The sequence below is a fragment of the Puntigrus tetrazona genome, chromosome 19 (genome assembly GCF_018831695.1).
Source record: "Puntigrus tetrazona isolate hp1 chromosome 19, ASM1883169v1, whole genome shotgun sequence".
NCBI classification, from domain to species: Eukaryota; Metazoa; Chordata; class Actinopteri; order Cypriniformes; family Cyprinidae; genus Puntigrus; species Puntigrus tetrazona.
In genome coordinates, this window is record NC_056717.1 from 12,547,920 (window position 1) to 12,568,627 (window position 20,708).

The 20,708-nt window shown below is 37.2% G+C and overlaps 3 protein-coding genes across 12 annotated transcripts in view; 2 read left to right on the forward strand and 1 right to left on the reverse strand.

Annotated features, from left to right (window-relative positions):
- ppp1r9a (protein phosphatase 1, regulatory subunit 9A) overlaps nucleotides 1-920 on the forward strand; it is a 44,402-nt gene extending 43,482 nt beyond the window's left edge. For all 8 annotated transcript variants that reach the window (XM_043218299.1, XM_043218298.1, XM_043218303.1 and 5 more), the window contains 2 exons: nucleotides 77-259; nucleotides 597-920. In XM_043218299.1, the coding sequence (XP_043074234.1) occupies nucleotides 77-259; nucleotides 597-791 (378 nt within the window). In that variant the 3' untranslated portion in view covers nucleotides 792-920. The remainder of the gene's footprint in view (nucleotides 1-76; nucleotides 260-596) is intronic.
- Nucleotides 921-4,163: 3,243 nt separating this feature from the next.
- Nucleotides 4,164-8,208, forward strand: asb4 (ankyrin repeat and SOCS box containing 4). Of its 2 annotated transcripts, XM_043218313.1 has the most exons (5): nucleotides 4,172-4,713; nucleotides 5,994-6,293; nucleotides 6,530-7,017; nucleotides 7,174-7,287; nucleotides 7,908-8,208. In XM_043218313.1, the coding sequence occupies exons 1-5, from the start codon at nucleotides 4,497-4,499 to the stop codon at nucleotides 8,094-8,096; spliced, it is 1,308 nt and encodes a 435-aa protein (XP_043074248.1). In that variant the 5' UTR covers nucleotides 4,172-4,496; the 3' UTR covers nucleotides 8,097-8,208. The 2 variants fall into 2 exon arrangements, with proteins under 2 accessions (XP_043074249.1, XP_043074248.1); XM_043218314.1 differs by lacking the exon at nucleotides 7,174-7,287 and having other exon boundaries at nucleotides 4,164-4,713.
- Nucleotides 8,209-10,991: 2,783 nt separating this feature from the next.
- pdk4 (pyruvate dehydrogenase kinase, isozyme 4) lies at nucleotides 10,992-20,584 on the reverse strand. Of its 2 annotated transcripts, XM_043217770.1 has the most exons (11): nucleotides 20,032-20,580; nucleotides 18,821-18,962; nucleotides 16,585-16,656; nucleotides 16,288-16,472; nucleotides 15,598-15,687; nucleotides 15,378-15,455; nucleotides 14,178-14,254; nucleotides 13,736-13,834; nucleotides 13,504-13,614; nucleotides 13,158-13,271; nucleotides 10,992-12,658 (listed from the first exon to the last, which is right to left on the reverse strand). In XM_043217770.1, exons 1-11 carry the CDS (start codon nucleotides 20,147-20,149, stop codon nucleotides 12,515-12,517), a joined length of 1,230 nt encoding a protein of 409 aa, XP_043073705.1. In that variant the 5' UTR covers nucleotides 20,150-20,580; the 3' UTR covers nucleotides 10,992-12,514. The 2 variants fall into 2 exon arrangements, with proteins under 2 accessions (XP_043073705.1, XP_043073706.1); XM_043217771.1 differs by lacking the exon at nucleotides 13,504-13,614 and having other exon boundaries at nucleotides 20,032-20,584.
- Between the last annotated feature and the right edge of the window lie 124 nt (nucleotides 20,585-20,708).

The window sequence follows — 20,708 nt, forward strand, 5'->3', positions numbered from 1 at the left end:
ATGCATGTACAATTCACAGAAGCCAATTACATAGATGATTCATTGGTGTTAATGTATGTGTGCATGTGTTTGTCAGATTCTAGATGACGGTCCTCCTTCGAAGCCGTACCAGTGGCATAACCGCAGTGTGACTGAATGGACATGTCAACAGGTGTCATGCTGGCTCATGGGTCTGAACCTGGAACAGTACGTCTCTCTTTTTACTGCCAAGAATGTGGATGGAGAGCAGCTACTCAAGCTGGACAGCACAGCACTCAAGGTGAGGAACAGATTTATTGAGACAATTTAGTCTGTTAATGCTCTATATTTTGTGTATGGCGAAAACCGAACAAATAATGGAATATAAGACGGCAAAAAAATATTTAAGATCAACAGATGAGCATTAAATGTAGATATTTTTCAAACATTAAATGTGTAGTTATGTGTTGTTTTTCTCCTTTAAAATGACTGCTTCCTCTGCCACGTGCTAAAATTGCTAGAATAATTTATGTCCCATCTGCTTTCCCTGCAATGAGAAAGTTGTCTTTAGAGATTAGCAGAGTTTCTCAGGGCCCATCTGAACATCCTGTAAATGTGTCCGTGTGTGTTTTTGGCAGGCTCTGGGTGTAGAGTCCTCTCAGGATCGGGCTCTGATTAAGAAAAAGCTGAAGGATCTGAAGGTGCTGATGGAAAAAGCTCGAAGAAACAGAGAAAAAATGGAGAAACAGCGAAAGAAAGAACTGGAGCAGGTTCAAAAACAGGTCCGGAAAAATAGCAACTCCTCCGGACCAGGAGAGGGCGCTACTGAATGACACTACTCACCTCACTACTATCTCACCATTACAAGTACAGATGAGTTCAGCATTTCACAGGACTGAAAGTTCATTGCAAAAGGGGCTTATTGGCTATTGAGCTGCCATTGGATGAATTCAAACCAAAATTTCCAAATATGGATTTTGTTACTTTTACCGAACAATAGTCAGTTTTTTGCTTGTTTTAGCAGAATGTTCACTGCTTTTTTTTGGTTTCCTGTGTTTTATGTCCGATTAATATCTATTTATTTGCATATGGAGAATATGTATATATCAGCTCATGAGACATCCATGACAGTCTGCATTACAAGCACCTTTAGACGTTGAGACATTGTACATATGCAGAAAGCATATATATGAATATGTCTAACATGCCATTTTTCTATCGAAAGCAGAATAGTTTGTTCGAGGATCTCAGAGATTTTAATACGAAGGCTTTTTGACAAAGCACAGGTCACAAGAGACGGACAGTGTCGCTGTCGAGTGTCTCTTCACCTCAAAGAGTTTGAGTGCTGCTCAAAAGAACCACTACAGTCTGATTCACTGGCGAACGCAAACCTTACTGTGAGAAGAAAGCCATTCCCGGGTAAAGAGATATCACGGACCCACATTGTGTATACTTCGAACCTCCCGTTTGGATCTCCTTCATCGACCTGCCAGTATTCAAGATGAATACAACTGATGTGTACGTTCTTCTCCGAGCTTGAATCCTCCTAGCGATCTTTGGAAGAAAAATGGTAGCGATGGGACGCTAAACGATTTCAGGAGTCTGCCATTTTAAACTTTTCTCCAAAGATGCGAGACTTAGAAGTAAAAAAGCAAGAAAAAAAGACCCACTGCTGCTTCTGTTTCACGGCTACCTGCTTCTGGCCCCCTCCATCGCCCTGAGCTAGATTCTCAGTTAGACCCAAGTGCTGCCTTTTGAAGTGCTGTTTAGGTTTTCCTTTTCTTTTTACGGTTTGAGGTTACAGCCCGGATCACAACGATTGTGTGAATGCACCTCTGTTTTACCGGCGTTCAAACGTTGTGGGGCAGATGACGAACGTGCACTTAAAACGGACCTATCTATGTACAGTGCACTACCATTCATAGGTTTGGGGTCAGTAGGATTTTTTGAAAGAATCCGAGATTCATTGAAATGATCAAAAGTGACAGTGAAGACACTGGAAGGATCTCTGTTTTCGAATAAATGCTGTTCTTTGAAGCTTTCTATTCATCAAAGAGCTCAAAATGTAAAAACGTTTTCCAGAAGCATTTTTCTTGAGCAGCAAAATCAGCGTATTAGAATGATTTCTGCAGGGTCATGTGACATTGAAGAGTGAAATTATATTATTATTTTTTAAAATAGAAAGGAGTTACTTCACAATGCAATATTTAACAGTATTGTTTTTGCAGAATTTTTAGTCGGATAAACTCAGCCTTGGTGAGCATAAAAGACTTAAAGTCTTTCAAAAAGTCTTACTGACCCCATACTCTGACACAATAGTGTATGTTATTTTATCAGGCTAGATTTTATTCTGCTTAATCCCAGTGTTTTATTTTTCTTTCATTAATTTTTAAATTCACAAAGAGCGCACCGTAACATCGTCACTTGTAATTTACTGCATAGAGTAACCAGTATCGCCTCTTATCAGTTCATCCTGGGTTGCATTTTTAAATTTATGCAACAAATGTCCCATGTGTATCAGTTTATCAGTACACAAAACACAGTAGCCTACAGACGTTGTTTTGTACTTCAGAGTCCACTTTGAGAAGTTATATTAACCCCTTATATCAACTCTATTCACTGCCCAATTTTATCGGTCCGTATCACATTTTTCTCAATTCTGCGTTCTTGTCAACACGCTGTTTTCTCAAACACGGTGATACATATCGTTCATGTTTACGTTTGAATTACTGATTATTTCCATAGCAACACGAAGGCAGCTTCAGTGGTTCCTGGGCACTGTAACAGAGGACTTTAGGCAGTGCCTCATGACCCTTTGGATTTATTACAAGCACTCAAACGTGACTCCATTTAAGATTATATTATTATCCATTACTGAATTATTTATCTCTAATCATTTTAAGCCTGTCATAGTCTATTGTTTTCCCAATCAATGAAACGTCTGTAAATCAGTTCACACTATTTATGAAAATATTACTACCAAAAAAGTTAATTGTAATCAAAAAGTGGAGAATGAGGAGAATCGTACGTTTGTTCATTAACTCACCATGCTCTTGTGAACTTCTCTTTATTATTGTAATTGCGAAAAAGACGCTTGTCGTAACTTTATGAAAACCTTTCTAGCCCTCTGCAATGAATCACCTGGAAAAAAAAATATCCTGCTGTAGATCCAAATCTAACCTGCCTACCCATTTATGATATACTGACTTTTGTATGTGAAAGTTAAGCAATAGCTTTTAATCCCGGTGTTTTTTTATCGATTCCACGGGGAGACCGAAGACCGGGTCTGTCTGTTTGAATGTGTCTGCGTGCAGGGATAATCACGTATGGATCTGAGGACAGAGACGTGCTTCTCTTTCATTGGTTATTTGTTGTTTTCACTGTATGGCAGAGTCGGTCAGGGTATATAGAGGAACTGCACGCAACGCCCGAGAAAAAAAGCATTAACCTGTGTATTTTTGTTTGTCATACCCGCATGAGGGACCTCAATGTGCCATACCCATTCTTTCCAAAACTACTAAATTCTGTCCCTTTATTTTTGTTCATGAAAAATTAAAAACCTTGTGAAAGCTTGCCATGTTGGACTGTAAATACACTTCAAATGACATATTTGGTTAGAGAAATACAATGAAACGTCATTCCAAACCCGTCTCGACTTGTGGATTTTCAAATGTGCATGTTCTGAACAATTCAGACGTTTTTCGGTTTGTTGTGGAAAAGTAAAAAAAAAAAGATAAACTAAACATTAAGATCCACCCTTGATGCTAACCCTCGGTAGGCCGTGAACGCATACAAAAACAAAACAAGACCGTACCAGTTCATCAAAATGCAAAATCTAATTGCCACGAAGTGTGTTGAAAGTTTACTTAGTCAAAAAACATTGCAAATTAGGTCATCATTAGGCTTTCGTTGTTCTGATGTTAGTTTTTACTTGTGCCCCATTATCTCCGTTGCATTTTCTTCCAAATTTGCATTTGCAAGCATTCCTATTACACAACCCCGAAGAAAGCCTTGTTTTGATTCATTACTTGAGAAATGTGCGGGGTGGCAGCGATGCTATGTATTTCAGCTGTAACTTTACACCTTTCACCTGTTTGTGATGTTATCTGTGACGTTTTTTTTCAAAATCTAATCTCATGATAACAACATTGCTGCATTTTGCACCACTAGCCATAGAGATTATGAGTTCGCCTTCGCCCAACCAAACATATATGTAGATAGATATAATACATTAACATAGCGCCCTTAGACTAAAGCTCTTATAGTATTTCTTAAATGCAGTCGTCATTTGACTGTAGTTAGAAAAGTTACTATTATAGCAGTTTGTGTGAAAGTCTAAGGCTTGTTTGGTCCAGAGTAGGCAATGCTTTGACCTCTTCCCCTCACAGTCTATTAATAGTCAGACTGATGGCACCGACTCGACGCCGACTGCGTTTCGCGCTGCGGCTCCTGACCACTGGAAGTCATAAAGCTTTCTGCAATTACTCAAACGTACCGAAAGCGTGTTTCTCGCGGATTAATCGGCGCGCGTGTGAGATATGAGCGGGCCTCGAGCGGTTCTCGGTTTAGCGGAGGAAGATAACCGGACGCTGTCGCGGCGGGAAGCTGATAGCCTCGTGAAAGCACGCTTTCTAGAAGCGCTCGCGCGTAACGATGCGGCTGAGGTCGCCAAAATCCTCCGCACCACCAGCATTGACATAGACGCCGTGTTGGACGTGGAGGACCGCGACATGATCCTTGCCTCGTATAAGCAAGGTAATTCATGTTGACGCGACAGTTTTTTTTTGTTTTTTACCAGAGAAACCATGATATGTCTGCAGCAGTTAGTAATCCAGCCACAGAGTGGAGCTAGACTGCCAGCGATAGATTAAACGTCGTCTATGAACTTGAATCACTTTGACTGAAGACGCTTGATATCAACAGTGTGATATACACTAAACTTTGCGATTAAACTGTTTGTTCAGTGGCTTTTTATGCTCCAATACTTTTCGTGCTGTGATTTAATTATTATTTTGTTATACACAGAATGCGGTCTGATCAGATTCTTAGCAGTGGTTGTCAAACTTTTGACCCCCTGGGCCGTTTAACATGGACTTTGTCATCAAGGGACAATATTTTCCACCTTACATTTATTTACATGTGTATTTTTTTAACCAAAGTTATTCTAGCCTTATTAATTGTATATACTGTTTTATGTCATATTCTTACCATTCCATTAAGTGTAGTATTAAAATAGATAAAGCAATATAAATGATGGGAAAATGAAGTGAATGAAATCGCCAGTAGGGCGGTAAGTCACAGTTTAAATGAGCGAGGCTTCATTCATTCATTCATTCATTCATTCATTCATTCATTCATTCATTCATTCGTTCATTCATTCGTTCATTCATTCATTCAGTAAGAAAGCTGTAGTTATGGGTTATTAATCGCTGACTCTCCGAATCGTTCAAAGCTACATATGAAATGATTTTAAACTGAATGCTACATTTAAAACATAAACTGTTCATTTAATAGCACCTTTTTGTTGGTATTTAAAACCATTGTGGCATATATATATATATATATATATATATATATATATATATATATATATATATATATATATATATATAATATTATATAATGCTTGTGCTTGTTTGAACATGAAAAGCAACAAATCGCACAGGGTATGTTTCTGTATCAGTTAGTTAATGTTTCTTAAATGGTTTAAATCGGGACTGCCAAAACTAAAAGCATTTTCGTGCCCCCTCCATGCAGCTCACCTGTTTTGAGAACACCACCTGCAACCAATTAGGAAGCGTTTTAAGGATATGTACTGCTCTAATGTCCCGCTTCAACAAGAAATAAGTGAACAACACATGAAATCAACATTTATCAACTGCTACTATATATTTGCAGTGTATTATTTATCTGGTAACCGTAATTTTTGTTTTTAATTTTTTTAATAAGTTAAAACACGTATAAATACTATTAAATATAAATATATAATAATATAATATAATATTAAATATGATTGTATTACTTTTTTTCACTAGGTTACTGGCTACCAAGTTATAAGCTGGAGACGTCCTGGGCGATGGGTCTTCACGTGTGTATGATGTACTGTGCGCTGGAGAGTGCCATAGTTCTTCTGCAGAATGGGGCAGCGGTCAACAGGAAACCCAATGGGAAAACCCCTCTACATGTGGCCTGTACAGTGTCTAATGCTGACTGTGTGGAGCTCCTGCTGGAATGGGGCGCGCGGATCAACAGCATGTCCCTGAGTGGACATGCTCCTTTACACTACTGCGTTACTCAAGAGTCTTTGGACTGTGCCAAACATCTTATTCTCAAAGGTCTGTAGATTTGCATCAAAAAAAAATTCTAGTAGACCTAAAAATACGTTTCTGTCAACATATACTCAACCCTCATGTCATTCCAAACCTATATGAATTTCTCTCTTCTTTGGAATACAAGCAAAAATTGTGGCTGTAACTGCATTTGTCCGTATGGTAGAAGGTCCAAAACAACACTGGACTTTTACTGGATGAAAAAACTAAAGAAGTCTTCTAATCTTCTAAACCTAATGTAGGTGCAAATATCAACATGCCCAGTGAAGAGAACCAGGACACCCCTCTGCACACTGCGGCTCGCCATGGCATCCCACAGCTGGTGGCTTTCTACATTGCCCATGGAGCTGATATCAATGCAGTCAACGGTTACATGGAGACGCCTCTGATCACCGCCGTATTCTGGGCCATGGACATTCGCGAGCGGACCTATAGCTCAGACCACCATCTTGTCTGCAGGATCCTTTTGGACCACAACGCTAACTTACATCTATATGAGGAAGACAAGAAGACGGCGCTGCACAAAGCTTGCTGGAATTGTGACCACGTGCTTATCCAGATGTTACTGGAGGCCGGCGCCAAGACCAATGCTATGGATATCAACGGATGTGCAGCAATACAGTATCTGCTGAAGGTGACGCAGATCAGGCCGTGGGCCATTCCTGAACACTGCTATCGGCTGCTTCTGAACTACGGAGCGGCACGAGTCTATCCACCACAGTTTCACAAGGTACAGCACTCACCCACCCAAACTTCTTCATTATTCCATATGTTTGAAGAGTGAAGATGTCAGTGGAAAGTTTGCGGTCAGCTAGAAGGTGTTTGCGCTTAAGATGAGTCTTAAAATATTAATGTTGTTCTTTTTGGTTGTCTTTCTATTAAGTAGGTGTTGCAGGCATGTCACGAATACCCCAGGGCAGTGGAGGTTATGATCAATTCTTATGAGCATATCAAGTACACAAAAAAATGGAGAGCTGCTATTCCTGAAGCTGTATATGAGGTCAGAAACAAAATATTTTATACACTGCAAATAATAAACAAAATATAATGCGACAACCCAAAACACATATAAAACACAAAATAAGTGCATAAACAAGGAAAAATATTGCAATCTTTCTTTTCTTTTTTTTATCTTGCTTTAAAAATGTTTGGAAATGTGTCTTGTGCGTCAAATTAGCATATTATAATGATTTCTTAGGAATCGTATCACACAAAAACAATTAAAAAAATGTTACCAGCCCCCAAAATTTTTAATGGTACTGAAAAAAAGAAAAATAAAGAAAAATAAAAAATTAAATAAATAAATGTATGTACATTCAATGTAATGTTATTATATGTTAATGTTATAATACGTATAGATAGCATACTGTTTCAAAATGACAATTTTTTTTATTTTTATGTGAAAACGAGACAGATACAGTTTGAAAGTGTGACAGCGTTTAGGGCAAGCTTTTTATGCATTTTAAACAAAACATTCTGACATGACACGGAAGAATCTTTTTTCTTTTGCATTCTGTTGCCCTGCGAGCCGTGAATGTAGCGCACAGAGAGGCTTTAGTGAATTGGTAAGCTATACATTTATGAAGTTTTTTTTAACTTTGCTTCTTTTTCTTCACGTAGAGGCACAGAAATTTCTATGATTCTCTGTTCGCTGTCTGTACCAACAATCCACGCACTCTACAGCATCTGGCCAGATGTGCAATACGAGCTGCAATGTTCAATCGTTGTGAACTGGGTGTCCATCATCTCCTTCTTCCTTCATCGGTGAAAAAGTACTTGCTTCTGGAGCCTGTAGGAATCATATACTGACATTGTTTCTGCATTACACCTTTATGACTGTTTCTTCAAATTCAAATTTTGTTACCAAGTAGAAAATTAGAACTTTTGGTTCAAAATATTTTTTTTTCTTTATTTTATCCTCTACCAGGGAACAGTAAGATAGCTGATGTATTTAATATTAATGTGTATTATTAAAAATAAATATTTATAAAATGAATGCCGATAATATTTTGTATATTATACTAGAATACTTCTAAATATTATGAATTCAAACGTTATCGGTCTTTTTTCTCCATGCATATAAAAAGCCTCAGGTTTTAATGAAAGGCTATCAAGATCTGCTCTATATAATCAAACTCAGGTCTTAAGCTTGTCGGCTAAGACCGTAGATCATTTTTTGAGGGGGAAATGAAAAATGGAAAGCCATATTTAGCATAAGAGGATAATATCAGGGAGTATGCCAACGGCACATTACAGATAACAGCTGAATAGCATGAGATGTCTAAGCCATTAGTCCTTTTGTAAGAGGAAAAAGTGAAGTGCTTATCAGGGTTTAACCCTGAATAATGAGAGCAGACACAATAGCCATAGATCCTCTTTAGATGAGCCTTATTAGTTTGAGCTATAAAGGTCATTTTTGACAAGTTAAATCACTTTATGATGCAAGATTTTGAATAAAGGTAATATGAATGATCTTTATGAATACAGTTTTACGTTCCTAGAGCCACAAGACCGTGTAATGATTGTTATACACTACCCCAACAAGTACACGTTCTCATTTGTCTTGTTTTGAGCAAATCAAATGAAAACAAAGTAATCAGTGAACGAGTCATTCTCGCTCTCTTCTGTGGAGCAACTGAAGCTTAATAAAAATGACATTAACATAATTCATTATCAAGTTTGATATTTAACTGAATTTTCATGACTCACTTATCTTATAAAAAAACTACTTTTGCCACCTTCACTGGCATAATGATGGGAAGTGATTCGGGAATGAACTTCTGAATGGATTCAACAGAACTGAGTCACTGAGATTAACCTTATTTCCTTTTATACAGTGTACAGTTTTTAGGTAGCTGCTGGTTAGCTGTAACATTTAATAAACAAGCACACAGGAGACAGGCTTTTTAGTAATATTAGAGGTTCTGTGACAAAATTTATATTTGTGCTTTTTACCTTTAAATACTATCACTTTTTGAAAGTGATTTGAAAGTTATTCCTATCCTGTAATGATGAGTTCTTCTGTGGTTAGTTTCCCCACACTATATATCACCTGGAAGCTATAATTCTTCTTCCCAGAAGTCAGCCTGTTTCCACTTATTCTCCACAGATGAGATGCGACATAGAAACAGCGACCAACAAATCAACCTCTGACCCTGTAATGCTACAGACCAACTTTTATATTGCGTTGCATCAGATTAAATAATATTTTAAGCACAGTAAAAGCGATAATCTTATTATCAAGTCCACTGTAGAGCAAAAAGCACCGTGTATGTTAGTTCCTATGGAAATTGAGGACTAGCAGCAGTTTTAAAAAAAGTACATTGTGTGAATGATTGACAGACAGGTCAAGCGGTGTGGTTATGGTTCTTAAAATAGCACTGTTTTCAGAAGAGGGCAGAGCTACCAGATCCAGTGCTGTTAGGAGAGACGTGCGAAAGAAAAGACAGATCATTTGGCTCCGTGCTTGTGGCTACAGTCCAGAAATAAACAGAGGTACTGTGCAAAGATCACGTCCTGAAAGAACGTGTAGCTCAGCTACCCCTGACTACTACAAACTACTGTGTACTGTAAAACACACTCAACATGATACAACCCATTGAACCACTTGAACGGTTTACACCAACTTTAACATATATATGATCATAACTGATGGTCCTTATTTTACTTTATTTACAGAACAAATTCACTTTATGTCAGATCATTTGGATAGAAAGGTATGTAATGTATTACAATCAACCAAAAATTGTTTAGCTTTTAAATTTAAGTACACACTTAAATTAAGTAATACTAATTTAGATCACCCAATTTATCAATTTTACCAGTCGACACTATGACATATTATACCCCAAAATTCTTCATACAGTTTATTTTGATATTGTCACTTACATTAACTATAGTGTCCTGCACCCACCAGTATGAACAAATATATAAATTACATTTTTGGTTTGACTGTACATCGCATTTACCTTTTTAGAAATTTTTATATGCGTTCCTTTTCAAATGTTTGTGGTAAGTGAATTAACATAAATATCTGTTGTTTTGCATTCTATATATATATATATATATATATATATATATATATATATATATATATAATAATTTTGCAGCTCATTCATAAAGATTTACTAACAGGATGGACCTTTAAATGGAATCGCTTAAGCCTTAAAATAAAAGAATTATCATGTTTCGGGCAGCTTGAAACACGTACTTCTCCCGCATCATCTCATCTCATTACGCTGAAAAAATTATACTATTATATATTATTCAACATTTGAAGTGGAAATGGAAATACATAGACTATAAGATCTTTTTTTCAGTGTAATGGCTGCTGAAAGTTCAGCTTTTAAATCACAGGAATAAATTAGATTTTAAAATGTTCCATAATAGAATGCCGTTGTGATTGTAATATCTCACTTTCTGAACATGATGCTTTCAACATATATACATACATAAATAAAAGCGCCAAACTTTTGTATTGTAAAAAAAAAAAAACAAGGTAACACAATGTGTGCAAATGAAACAATATTTTGTGGTGAATGACAAAAACATTTCTTAGAAGAATTCAGTCATTATTTTCTCATGATGTTGTCTCAAATCCATTTTACTAAATTTCTTGCGTACAATGCAAAATGAGTAATTTAGAAAAACCTAAATTCTTAATACGAACATTTTTTAGAAAGACACGATAGAAAAGGAAACGCATTTTTTCTTCATTCATTGTTTTAATAGTACAGAAAATGGCACTCTCTCACCGCATGAGTGAGTTTCATCAATAGTACAGAGCATCCATTAACATAGTTGCTTCTTTGTGAATACAGGACTGTGTATCTAGGACACGTCAAGAAGCAGGTGTGATTTCACGAGGAGGAGTGCGCCAAGCTCTCCATGACTACTAATGAAGCTTATGAGGTATGAATGGATAACATCAACATGTCAATTCTTGATTATAGCTTGAAATGTGCAAATGATCTATTGAGGTTTGTCTAAATACTTCCATCTCTGAACGAGGCAAATACATGTTAGCAGAGCAAACTGCTAGCAGCTGAAAGCCACCCAGAGTCTGATGAGTGTCTCTTGAAACAGAACAGCTGCTGCCACTTGAGTTCCCTTAAAATTCATACAGGTCCTTCACATTGCTTTCGACGAGCCGACTTTGCAAATATTACAGTAAAATTAAAATGAAACAAAACAAAAACAGACAAAACTAGAAAGGCAAATCAGCACAATCCTGAGATAATATATTTAAAAACAAGCCATTTCATCTTTCATTTATACGTAAATGAAAATAACGAAAATATCGCCTCTTCAGTGTTTTCATGCTAAAAAAAAAAAGAGAATCAAATAGAGCTACATGTCATTTTTTGTTCATACAGAATACCTGAAATGTTCAGCCAGAAGCTGTTGTCACATACATTTTTGTGGTCATAAAAAGCAACACTGTCTGATCCATCTAAACAGTCTTAAATAAATCAATAACATAGCAACGAACCTGTGTTTCTTCTGACACAATCTATTATTACTACATATTAGATAGAGTGTCAAATTAAATTTAATGTTTTTACGGTCAGTGAAGTCACTCTTGCATGTTGACGAAATGATTTGGCCTTATCGATAGCGTCACATTTTTACACTCAAAACTAAATGGAGTGTTAGACAGTAGGTCCAACTGTTAGAAAAACATTTTAAGATCACAGTCAAGCAACACACAACTATGGTCATTCTAGTATTTGCACTGTGAATGCATTTTTAACCAAGGAAATATATAAAGCCTTGGTTAATTTCAGATATTCGGAAATTGTTCTCCCAAATATCTGTGATAAAAAAACACATGTAAATACATGCTATATAACTCACACAAAGCTGGTAACTTGGCCCCACTGACTAAAACACACGTTCACATACTCTAAAACACTTACAGAATCTGTGGTAATGTGTAGGAATCAACAAGTGCTCAAACGACCAGTCAGCTTCAGTACAATCGACTGAAGTCTCTGACCTCGCAGAAGAAACTCTGAATGTTAGCACCGCAAATGGTGTGTTATAAGCAATGTGATATGTGGAAGACGAGAATGCCCTTGTTAGTCATACTGTAACATTCATAAAGTCAATTGTCAACCCTTTGATGAAACCACGCGTCTGAAATACCTCAACTGTCACAGAGATTGTTACCCCACTACAGTTCATCCTGTTCGGTCCTTATGTTTATCACGAGCTTCTCATTCCTCTCAAACACTGAACTCGTACTTTCCCAGTTTCTTGGGCTCGCTGCTCGGGATGCACCAGTCGTCGGCCTCTGTGCTCGTTTGATAATGCCTTAAGGCTGACTTGTTGAAGACGGGAAGTCTTTCTATTGATTCCGTGGATAAGGCCTGTTATAAAAGAGGGTGGGGGAAAGGAGAAATACTGTTAACGCATTTATGAATTGGTGTAGAATTTCATCCGAATTCTAAAAATGATCAGCTTCATAATGAAACGATCCAAGTAACTTTACTTTATTAACCTTCTGGAATGTTCAGAAACGTTTAATGGAAAGTATTTTTAAAATTCTCAAAAGTAAAGTAATTCAAATTCCAAATATTTTGAACTATTATTGACTATAAATGTACTGTAAAAACTATAAACAGCAGCTTTCAGACTGTCACTATTATCCAGACATGAAGTATCAGACATGCAGTAGCTCTTTATCATTTTGAATCTTTGTCAACACAAAAGAGGATTCTGTGTAAATGTTTATATATTCTACTTCACATTTGGTTCTTTAAAGTATCATCTTTTGTGGTTTGCGGAGGAAAGAGTCATCCCGGTTTACACATACAAAGACATTCAGAAATGACTGTAGGCAGTTCACTAAGCGGTGCTAGAGTGTACCTTTAGGTATATGACTGCCGACGTGCCGTATCCCTCCATAGAGTAGAGCTGCAGATCTCCCTGGAAGTACTTGGCATAAAGGCGGGAAATAGGAAGACCATAGCCAAAGCCAGCCTGCAAGGAAAGAAAGCAATAGTAAGCAAGTTAGAGAAAGACAAAACATTACAACTGCATTACAATACTAATGTGGTGTAAACAATAAACTGAATTGTTGGTAATTCTGCTAGTTTAAGTTCACAGTTTACTTGAAAGCATAACCGTGGATCAAAGATTTACCATGTGCTATCATTGCTCAACAAAGACTATCTGCATACAGCAGGTTCCATTAGACAGCCTAGGTTCTTACCAGAGGAGCATTACGGCCGTTTTCAGCCACAGGACTCGGTGCAGTTGAATACATGTAGCTGAAAAGTCTTTCGATTTTCCTCAAAGGAACCCCACCTCCTCTGTCAGACATCTATTACAGCGCAAGAGTCATTGCAAACATATTTTGGCTCTCACTGCTCTTGCAAGTGTGTTGCGAAATATGAAACTTTTGCTGACTCGTTACATCCGAAGTGTTAAAAAAAAAAGCTCACCTTGATAGTCAAATCTTCGCTTCCTAGAGAAACTCTCACTTTGATTGTTGGGAGATGTAGGCTGGTCTCATGGGTTTCCACAGTTGCTCTCATTGCGTTCTGTTAGAGAGAAAAAAAAACCCACATTACCATCAAATGCTTGATTAAAACCCATTTGACTTTTGTCGAACACAAAAGCAGACGTTTAGCTGAATGTCAATGCAGCTCTCTTCCATATAATGAAAAAATCCTAAAATGCATCATTAAATGGTCCATACTACTTGTTCACTATATCCAAAGTCTTCTGGATACTTACAATAGCTTCGGATGAGGACCAGACAAAGTTTTAGTCATTAATTGCTGAAAATCTAGCTCTTACATTTTCATTTACACTAGCACATATTCTAGTTTATATACAACTATCATTGTGTAGGCTATAGCTACTATAAAGTGATTCAAGTACCTTGAAGAGCTCAAAGAGCATGTGGTACAGATGAGAAGGCACGTAAACTATATGTATAGGGTCACTGGGTCCTTTAACTGTAAAAACAACAGATACATCAATACAGTAACAGTTGGGTAACCCAGAAAACAGGGTCATAACATGCAGGCCCACATGAATTTGTTATTTTAAGAATGCATTGAAGAAATCAACACTGGCATGTTGCCCAGACTAGTCAGGTATGAAGCGCATGATAGAGGTTATGCTGGCTAATTTGTTACTATGCGTTGGTAAAAAACAAATACTGTAACGGTGGGCATTCAACCTTGTAGGTTCTCTTTGCTTTCACACAATAGTGCACTGCTATTAGAGATAAAACAAGAGATCATGCCAACATTTTGCCATTATGTAACTAAGTACACAGTGCTGTTCCTATCGTCCATTTCTCCATAGACACACAATGATAAGATTATAAAATGCTATTTCTGTTTATGCTGATAAGTGACTTAAAAATGACTTTCTCAGAAAACCAATTCAAATATACTGCGCATTTTTTTATTACTATCAATCAACATTGTGCATCTTATTATACTGTAAATCTACGTTACAGTTACACCGACGTTCAAATCTTTTGAGGTCTGTAAGATTTATTTAATGGTTTTAAATAAACATTTATTTGACCAAAAATACAGAAAAATATAATATTGTGAAAAAGTATTTAAATTCAAAATAACAGTTTTTCTGTATTCAAACTAAAACTAATTATTCTTTTTTGTGTGTTTACACCAGCCATCCTTCAGAAATTTTTGTGTTAAAAGATTTGCTGCTCAAGAAACATTTCTTATTATTATTCATTTTGAAAAAGTTGAACCGCTCAATATTTTTTATTTCAAATAGAAATGTTTTGTAACATTATAAACGTGTTATTACTTTTGACCAATTTAATCTACCCTAGCTGGAAAAAGCAATAAAAAAAAATTAAGAGCAAAGTCGGGCAAAGTTGAATTTCAGGTCATGCTTGGCTGATATCTAAACTAAAAACATAATTACACACTAAACAGTCCTGGCATGCATGACGAGAATGTGGCATTTCACACCATACCCATAATCCCCACCCAACACATTTTATTGGCACCATCCCACACTGTCAAACTACTGCAGGCTAACATGGAAACAGTACAACTGTAAATAAGACATTTCAGAAAAAAATTCCTCACTCACAGTTCACTTGTTTGATTTCCACTTCGGGAGAGGTTAAGTAGTACTGATCGCACAGCATCTTGGCACTCTCATAGGCATCTAGAGAGAGAGAGAGAAAGTGTGAGACACAGTACGAGTCTGCCCATGTACGGCCTACAATGTCCATTATACACACACTTCATTGGTTTTCTTGGACAGAGTAAATAAAAGTGTGACACGGGCAAGAAACATGGTTAATTACCTTTTACAACCTCCACCACGTCACAGTTTGGGTCAATACTGCCAATGTGTTTGGGGTGGGCTGGATTGGTGCTGCCATCAAAGATTAACGCTAAAATAAACACGCATTTTAAATACATTTCATTTGTAGGAATGCATGATGTATGGGTACTACATTGGTTATGTGCATATTGTAATGATTGCTAATTAACTGTGTTGGAAAACAACTGATCTACACGTCTTTTCAAACGTTTGGGGTTAAAGAAATGTATACTTTAATTACAAAAGGGCAAATTTAATCAAAAGTGGGATTAAATACATTTATAATATTGCAAGCGATTTCAATTTAAATAATACATTCTCTTTTGAATAGTAGTGTATGTAAATCAATAGTAGATATTTAAATCCCTATAAAAACACTGATAATTCAACAGAACTCTTAAAATCTTTACAAAATATAAATCTTTCACGCTGTACACTATAATGCTTAAATGCACTGAAAGCATTTAAAAAGATAATTTTATTGTGCTTCTATATTAATTAGTTTAGACAAAATAGTGCAGAATTTTAAAATATATATTTTGTATTTATTGGTTATAAAGCTATGTATGGCACATTACATTATCAGCAGATGGCTAATCTATTGTTTCAGCTGAGACAGAAGTGTCCATCTTGCTTGGCCAGGGCTTTAGTACATGTCCTGAACACTTACTGTGCTGATTCATCAGCATGCGTGTGGAGATTCGGCTCATGTAGAAGCGGTCCAAAAAATACTGGACATTCTGATTGGTCACGGGATCCACGCCAAAGGCCTCCTTGTACTCCAGCACTCCCTGTGCCATGGTGGGCACCACATTGTTGTGCCTGTTCCTGACATTGATCAGCGTTTCTGTGAATCTAAGAGACACACCATCCAGCGAAACGCACTATTAGAGGTCAAGCCGCAGCTAAACATGAGCAAGACTAATGACTCTGGATTTCCCAGAATGCTCCTGAATGCTGTACTTACTTAGTTAGGATTTTTTTATCATCAGGGTCTTTCTCCAAAAAGTCAACAAGCTCCATCAAACTCTGCGCATACCTGTTTTGAGAGGGAACAAACACTATTTTTTGACTTACTTAAATACAACTTAAAATATATCTGATTTGATTAAATTGTATAAACTTTATTTTCTGCTTAGTTTTTTCCACCGAAAGAAAACTTGCATTTTCAGAGTTTGATTAAAAAAATAATGATGTACCACTATTTTCAAATTAAACAAAATGTAATTATAGTAAATGAGATCAGAAATGAACTCGAAGCGGTCAAAATGCTCCACACATTATGTAATACTGTGTATTGTTTCCTCTAAACAAAAAAGACAATGTAGTTGTTTATTTGAATGACCACTGATCTAATTCCTATCGCTGCTTTCCCAAAGCTGAATGGTGATTAACCTCTTAAACTCTGCGTTGCATTGATAATTTAATGGTTAAAAGTAAAGCCAGCCCATCACGTGACAGGCCGAATGCACTGTACTAGCTAGGATGCACCTGAATGACAGGATTCTGTGTCAGTGTGCCGCGTGGTCAAAGAGGACCTGTTTACACTGAGACACCAAGGAAGGTTGCAGCACACACTTGTTTGTGTTCAGTGTCTCATGCTACCTGACACCGCGTGACATTTCACGAAAGTTACATTCAGTGCACAGTGTGATCTCAGCGTGACTCGAGAGACGAAACAAATGGCCTGCCACATATGAAGACTTAAAATTCGAGTATGCAGAGCAAATACGAAGAGCAAAAATAACAACAAATATGTTTTTTTTAATGGTGAAGACGAGGGCATGTGCAGCATTTTGTACACTGTCCTTCATAACTTATTGCAAATCCACCTGTTATTTATTGGGATAATATAAGGTAATATGACAGAAATGCATAATACATTTTTGGCTTAATATAAAATACATAATACATACTAAAAGTGAAGGGCTAACCAAAAATATGTATGGTAAATCGATACATCAATTTGTTGAAAATAATTTCTTTTCTCAGTACTCCACTGAGCACAATGCGGCGTTTCATAACATTTGCTTGTTTGTGACTGAATGAATGCGTGTGTTACTGTCCCAGTGTCATGTATAGTCCGAATCCAGCATAGTCAGCGGAAAAAGGTTCAGTTTACATAACGCCCAACAATTGCATAATTTTCAATGGGTTTCAGTTGACTTGTTGAACACAAAGCCTCTGCTAAACTTTGTAAGACAAAGGTCGATAACTAAAACAGCTCACTTTAAACGTGCAAGCTGCGAATCGTCCTGTCCTTCATATCCGGTCCATTCAGAAGCCTATACTTAACCAGAAAAACTTTATACGAAGAACAGGCTATTTAATTCACCCCGCTTGAAAACCAGCACTCTGTCATCAAATGAAATGCATGCTATTCATTATTTTCCTCGCTCAGTTTTAAACATTTTGCTTTCAATAGAGAACACACCTGAAAGTGACAGGAAAGTTCACAGGAAAAGGATCAGGACGTGACAAAGGTCAGGCTCTGACCCACATCCTCATGAGAACAACTCTCAAACATCTACAGCTTGCTCATATTAAAACAGAGTATACTATACTACATAAACACTTATTTTCGATACTCTAATTGGTTTTTGTTTTAGTTTTAAGGCACTAGCTAAGAAAGATCGTTACTTCTGACCGGTGGGGCTGTGGATTCCTTAAACGACTTATTTATGGTGTAAAAAAGACCAAAGGCCAGCTGTTGATCCAGCATCTTTCTCTTCATAACGTAAACAGCACTAATGAATCTGACCTCAGGTTCATATTTCACAATGCTATTGATGTTGTATATCCATGTGCATTTTAGCCGAAAGATGAACAGAAATGTTATCTGAAAACACATTACTCTTCTGTCTAGACTGGCTAGAGTGCTGGCTAAATAATTCTCCAAAACTCTGATGAAGTTTGGTGATATCTTAAGTTTATATTCTATATCCACACTTGCTGTATAGTAACAGTAATAAGTCTTATACAAAATACCAACGTTTACTTGCTTTCCAGCTTACAAGGGCCTTATCTAAAAGACTCCATGGTCACCTTGAAGTCATGTGCTGCACACTATAGGTCATATATGTCATATGAGCTGTAAAAAGTTAATAGAGAGCATGGGAGTAGAGAGCATGGGAGTAGGGAGAAATGTATCACACAGGAGCATATCAGGGAGTCTAGACCAGCAGGTCAGCTGTGGATCTCACCAGCTTTGAAGCAGCTTCAGTGAAGGAGTGCTGAGCAGTTTGTCCGGGAGGAAGTCGATCTCCTTCATGATGTTGGCTAAACGGACCGGAAGCTCTTGCCTTAAAAACATGAAGGAGGTCTTTTCACAGGCATTGGCTGATCCTGGGTGCAAGAGGGGACTGTGTTAGTAAGAAAATCGCTCTTGAACTTGACAATCCCTAACAGGACATCAGTCTGAACATATGTGTAGATTCCTAAATGACTGTGGATTTTGAAATATTGTGTAAAATTTTATATATATATATATATATATATATATATATATATATTGTTTTCAATGACCTGTAACTATGCTGAAAAGTTAATTATGATTTATGATTTTAATTTACATTTTTTAAGAACTGCATCTCAATTACATTGTGTAGATGCCACATAATACTAAAGTATATTAAATGCATGTGAACAGCTACTAAAAATAACACCAATGGTACAATTTATTTTGTGAGGTGATTTATATAAGTGACCCTGTACAACAAAATTTGCATGACTACATTCATGTAAACACCGTATGTTTTTTTTTTCTTTTATGCCAAAAATCATTAGTATATTTTATACATTTCCTACAGCGACTTTAAAGGCAACATTCTCAATATTTTTCTCAATTTCACAGAAACGATCTATGAAACACACAGTAACACTGGAAAGCTTATTTACTCATCATTTATTCATAAATCTTTATTTAGTATAACTTACGCTTATGACTGTTTTCTGCTGAAATATCATCACATCTGATAACATCAAACGACTATATTAAAGCAATTTGAAAGATTTTTCATGCGATCTCTTTTATCAATAACAGAAAGACGAAGGTCGCGTCTCAAAGCCTAGAAATCTGCCTCTTTAGACATCATCCTGTGCATAACTACTGAACTATGCAGATGCCTGCAATACTGCGTAAGTAGATTCAGGCTATGTTATTACAACAAAATACCATTACTGTGCCATGTATAGCATTGTAATACCGTGGTATTTATATTAAGGTATATGGCATATTCCCAGTGAAACGAGTCAAAAACAAGCATACATAAAATGCCATAATACGACGTTATAACATGCCCTCGCTACTACAGAAGTACCTTTATGCTTTTATTAGCGAGCTCACTAGGTTTTCGGGACACAACCACGGCGTGCTGGCTCCATCAGATCCATTTGAAACAGGTAAACAACTCACCAAAGTCAATGAACTGCTTCATTGACAGCGGGGACGGAGAGTACTTCGAAAATCGGTCCACTTGTTTAGGTATGTTCAGCTTCGAGCTGTTCTTCAGCATGATCTGGGCGAACTTCATGTCGGTCTTCAAAGGGAAACCCTCAGATCTCGGAAAAAAACCGCTCTTGGCGAGTTATCGTCCTCGTCTCATCAGAGGCAGCTCGCGAAGTTTGACATTGTAGCTCAGCCTGTTACTTCATCGCGTAAATGAAGACCTCCGCAGAAATCCGCTTTCTGTCGGACCGTCCGGTGGAAGGGTCCCCCTGAATCGCTCTAATTCGGTTTAATTTGTCATTGCACCAAAATAACCGATCGGCGCAAGGTACAAAACAGGGTACAAACATAACACAGGGGAGGGGAGAGGGGAGACTGTTACTCCAATCTGCATAGATGTAGTAGAATAGAGTTGAACCCACAGGTCAGGTTCTCTCCTGTTATTCTTATCGACAGGTGAAACGCTATCGTTGCACGGTCCGGTTAATGTAAAAAGGTTGATTATATGAATTTGGACTAGGCTGTTTCTTGAGCGGCCATCAGTAACGGGCTGCGCTATCTATATGTCATACATCTATATCACCCTGCCGTTGACGCATGCGCAGAGCTAATATAGAGCAAAGGTCTTTGGGAGTGGGGCTGAG

Excerpts from the sequence above, each read along its gene's own strand:
- asb4 (XM_043218313.1), top strand. The coding sequence starts at position 4,497 with ATGAGCGGGCCTCGAGCGGTTCTCGGTTTAGCGGAGGAAGATAACCGG. Across the intron at positions 6,294-6,529 it reads CAAACATCTTATTCTCAAAG|GTGCAAATATCAACATGCCC; the intron begins GTCTGTAGATTT and ends AACCTAATGTAG. Across the intron at positions 7,018-7,173 it reads ATCCACCACAGTTTCACAAG|GTGTTGCAGGCATGTCACGA; the intron begins GTACAGCACTCA and ends TCTATTAAGTAG.
- pdk4 (XM_043217770.1), bottom strand. The coding sequence starts at position 20,149 with ATGAAGTTCGCCCAGATCATGCTGAAGAACAGCTCGAAGCTGAACATA. Across the intron at positions 16,657-18,820 it reads CTGAAGCTGCTTCAAAGCTG|GTATGCGCAGAGTTTGATGG; the intron begins GTGAGATCCACA and ends CTCTCAAAACAG. Across the intron at positions 16,473-16,584 it reads GATAAAAAAATCCTAACTAA|ATTCACAGAAACGCTGATCA; the intron begins GTAAGTACAGCA and ends TGTGTCTCTTAG.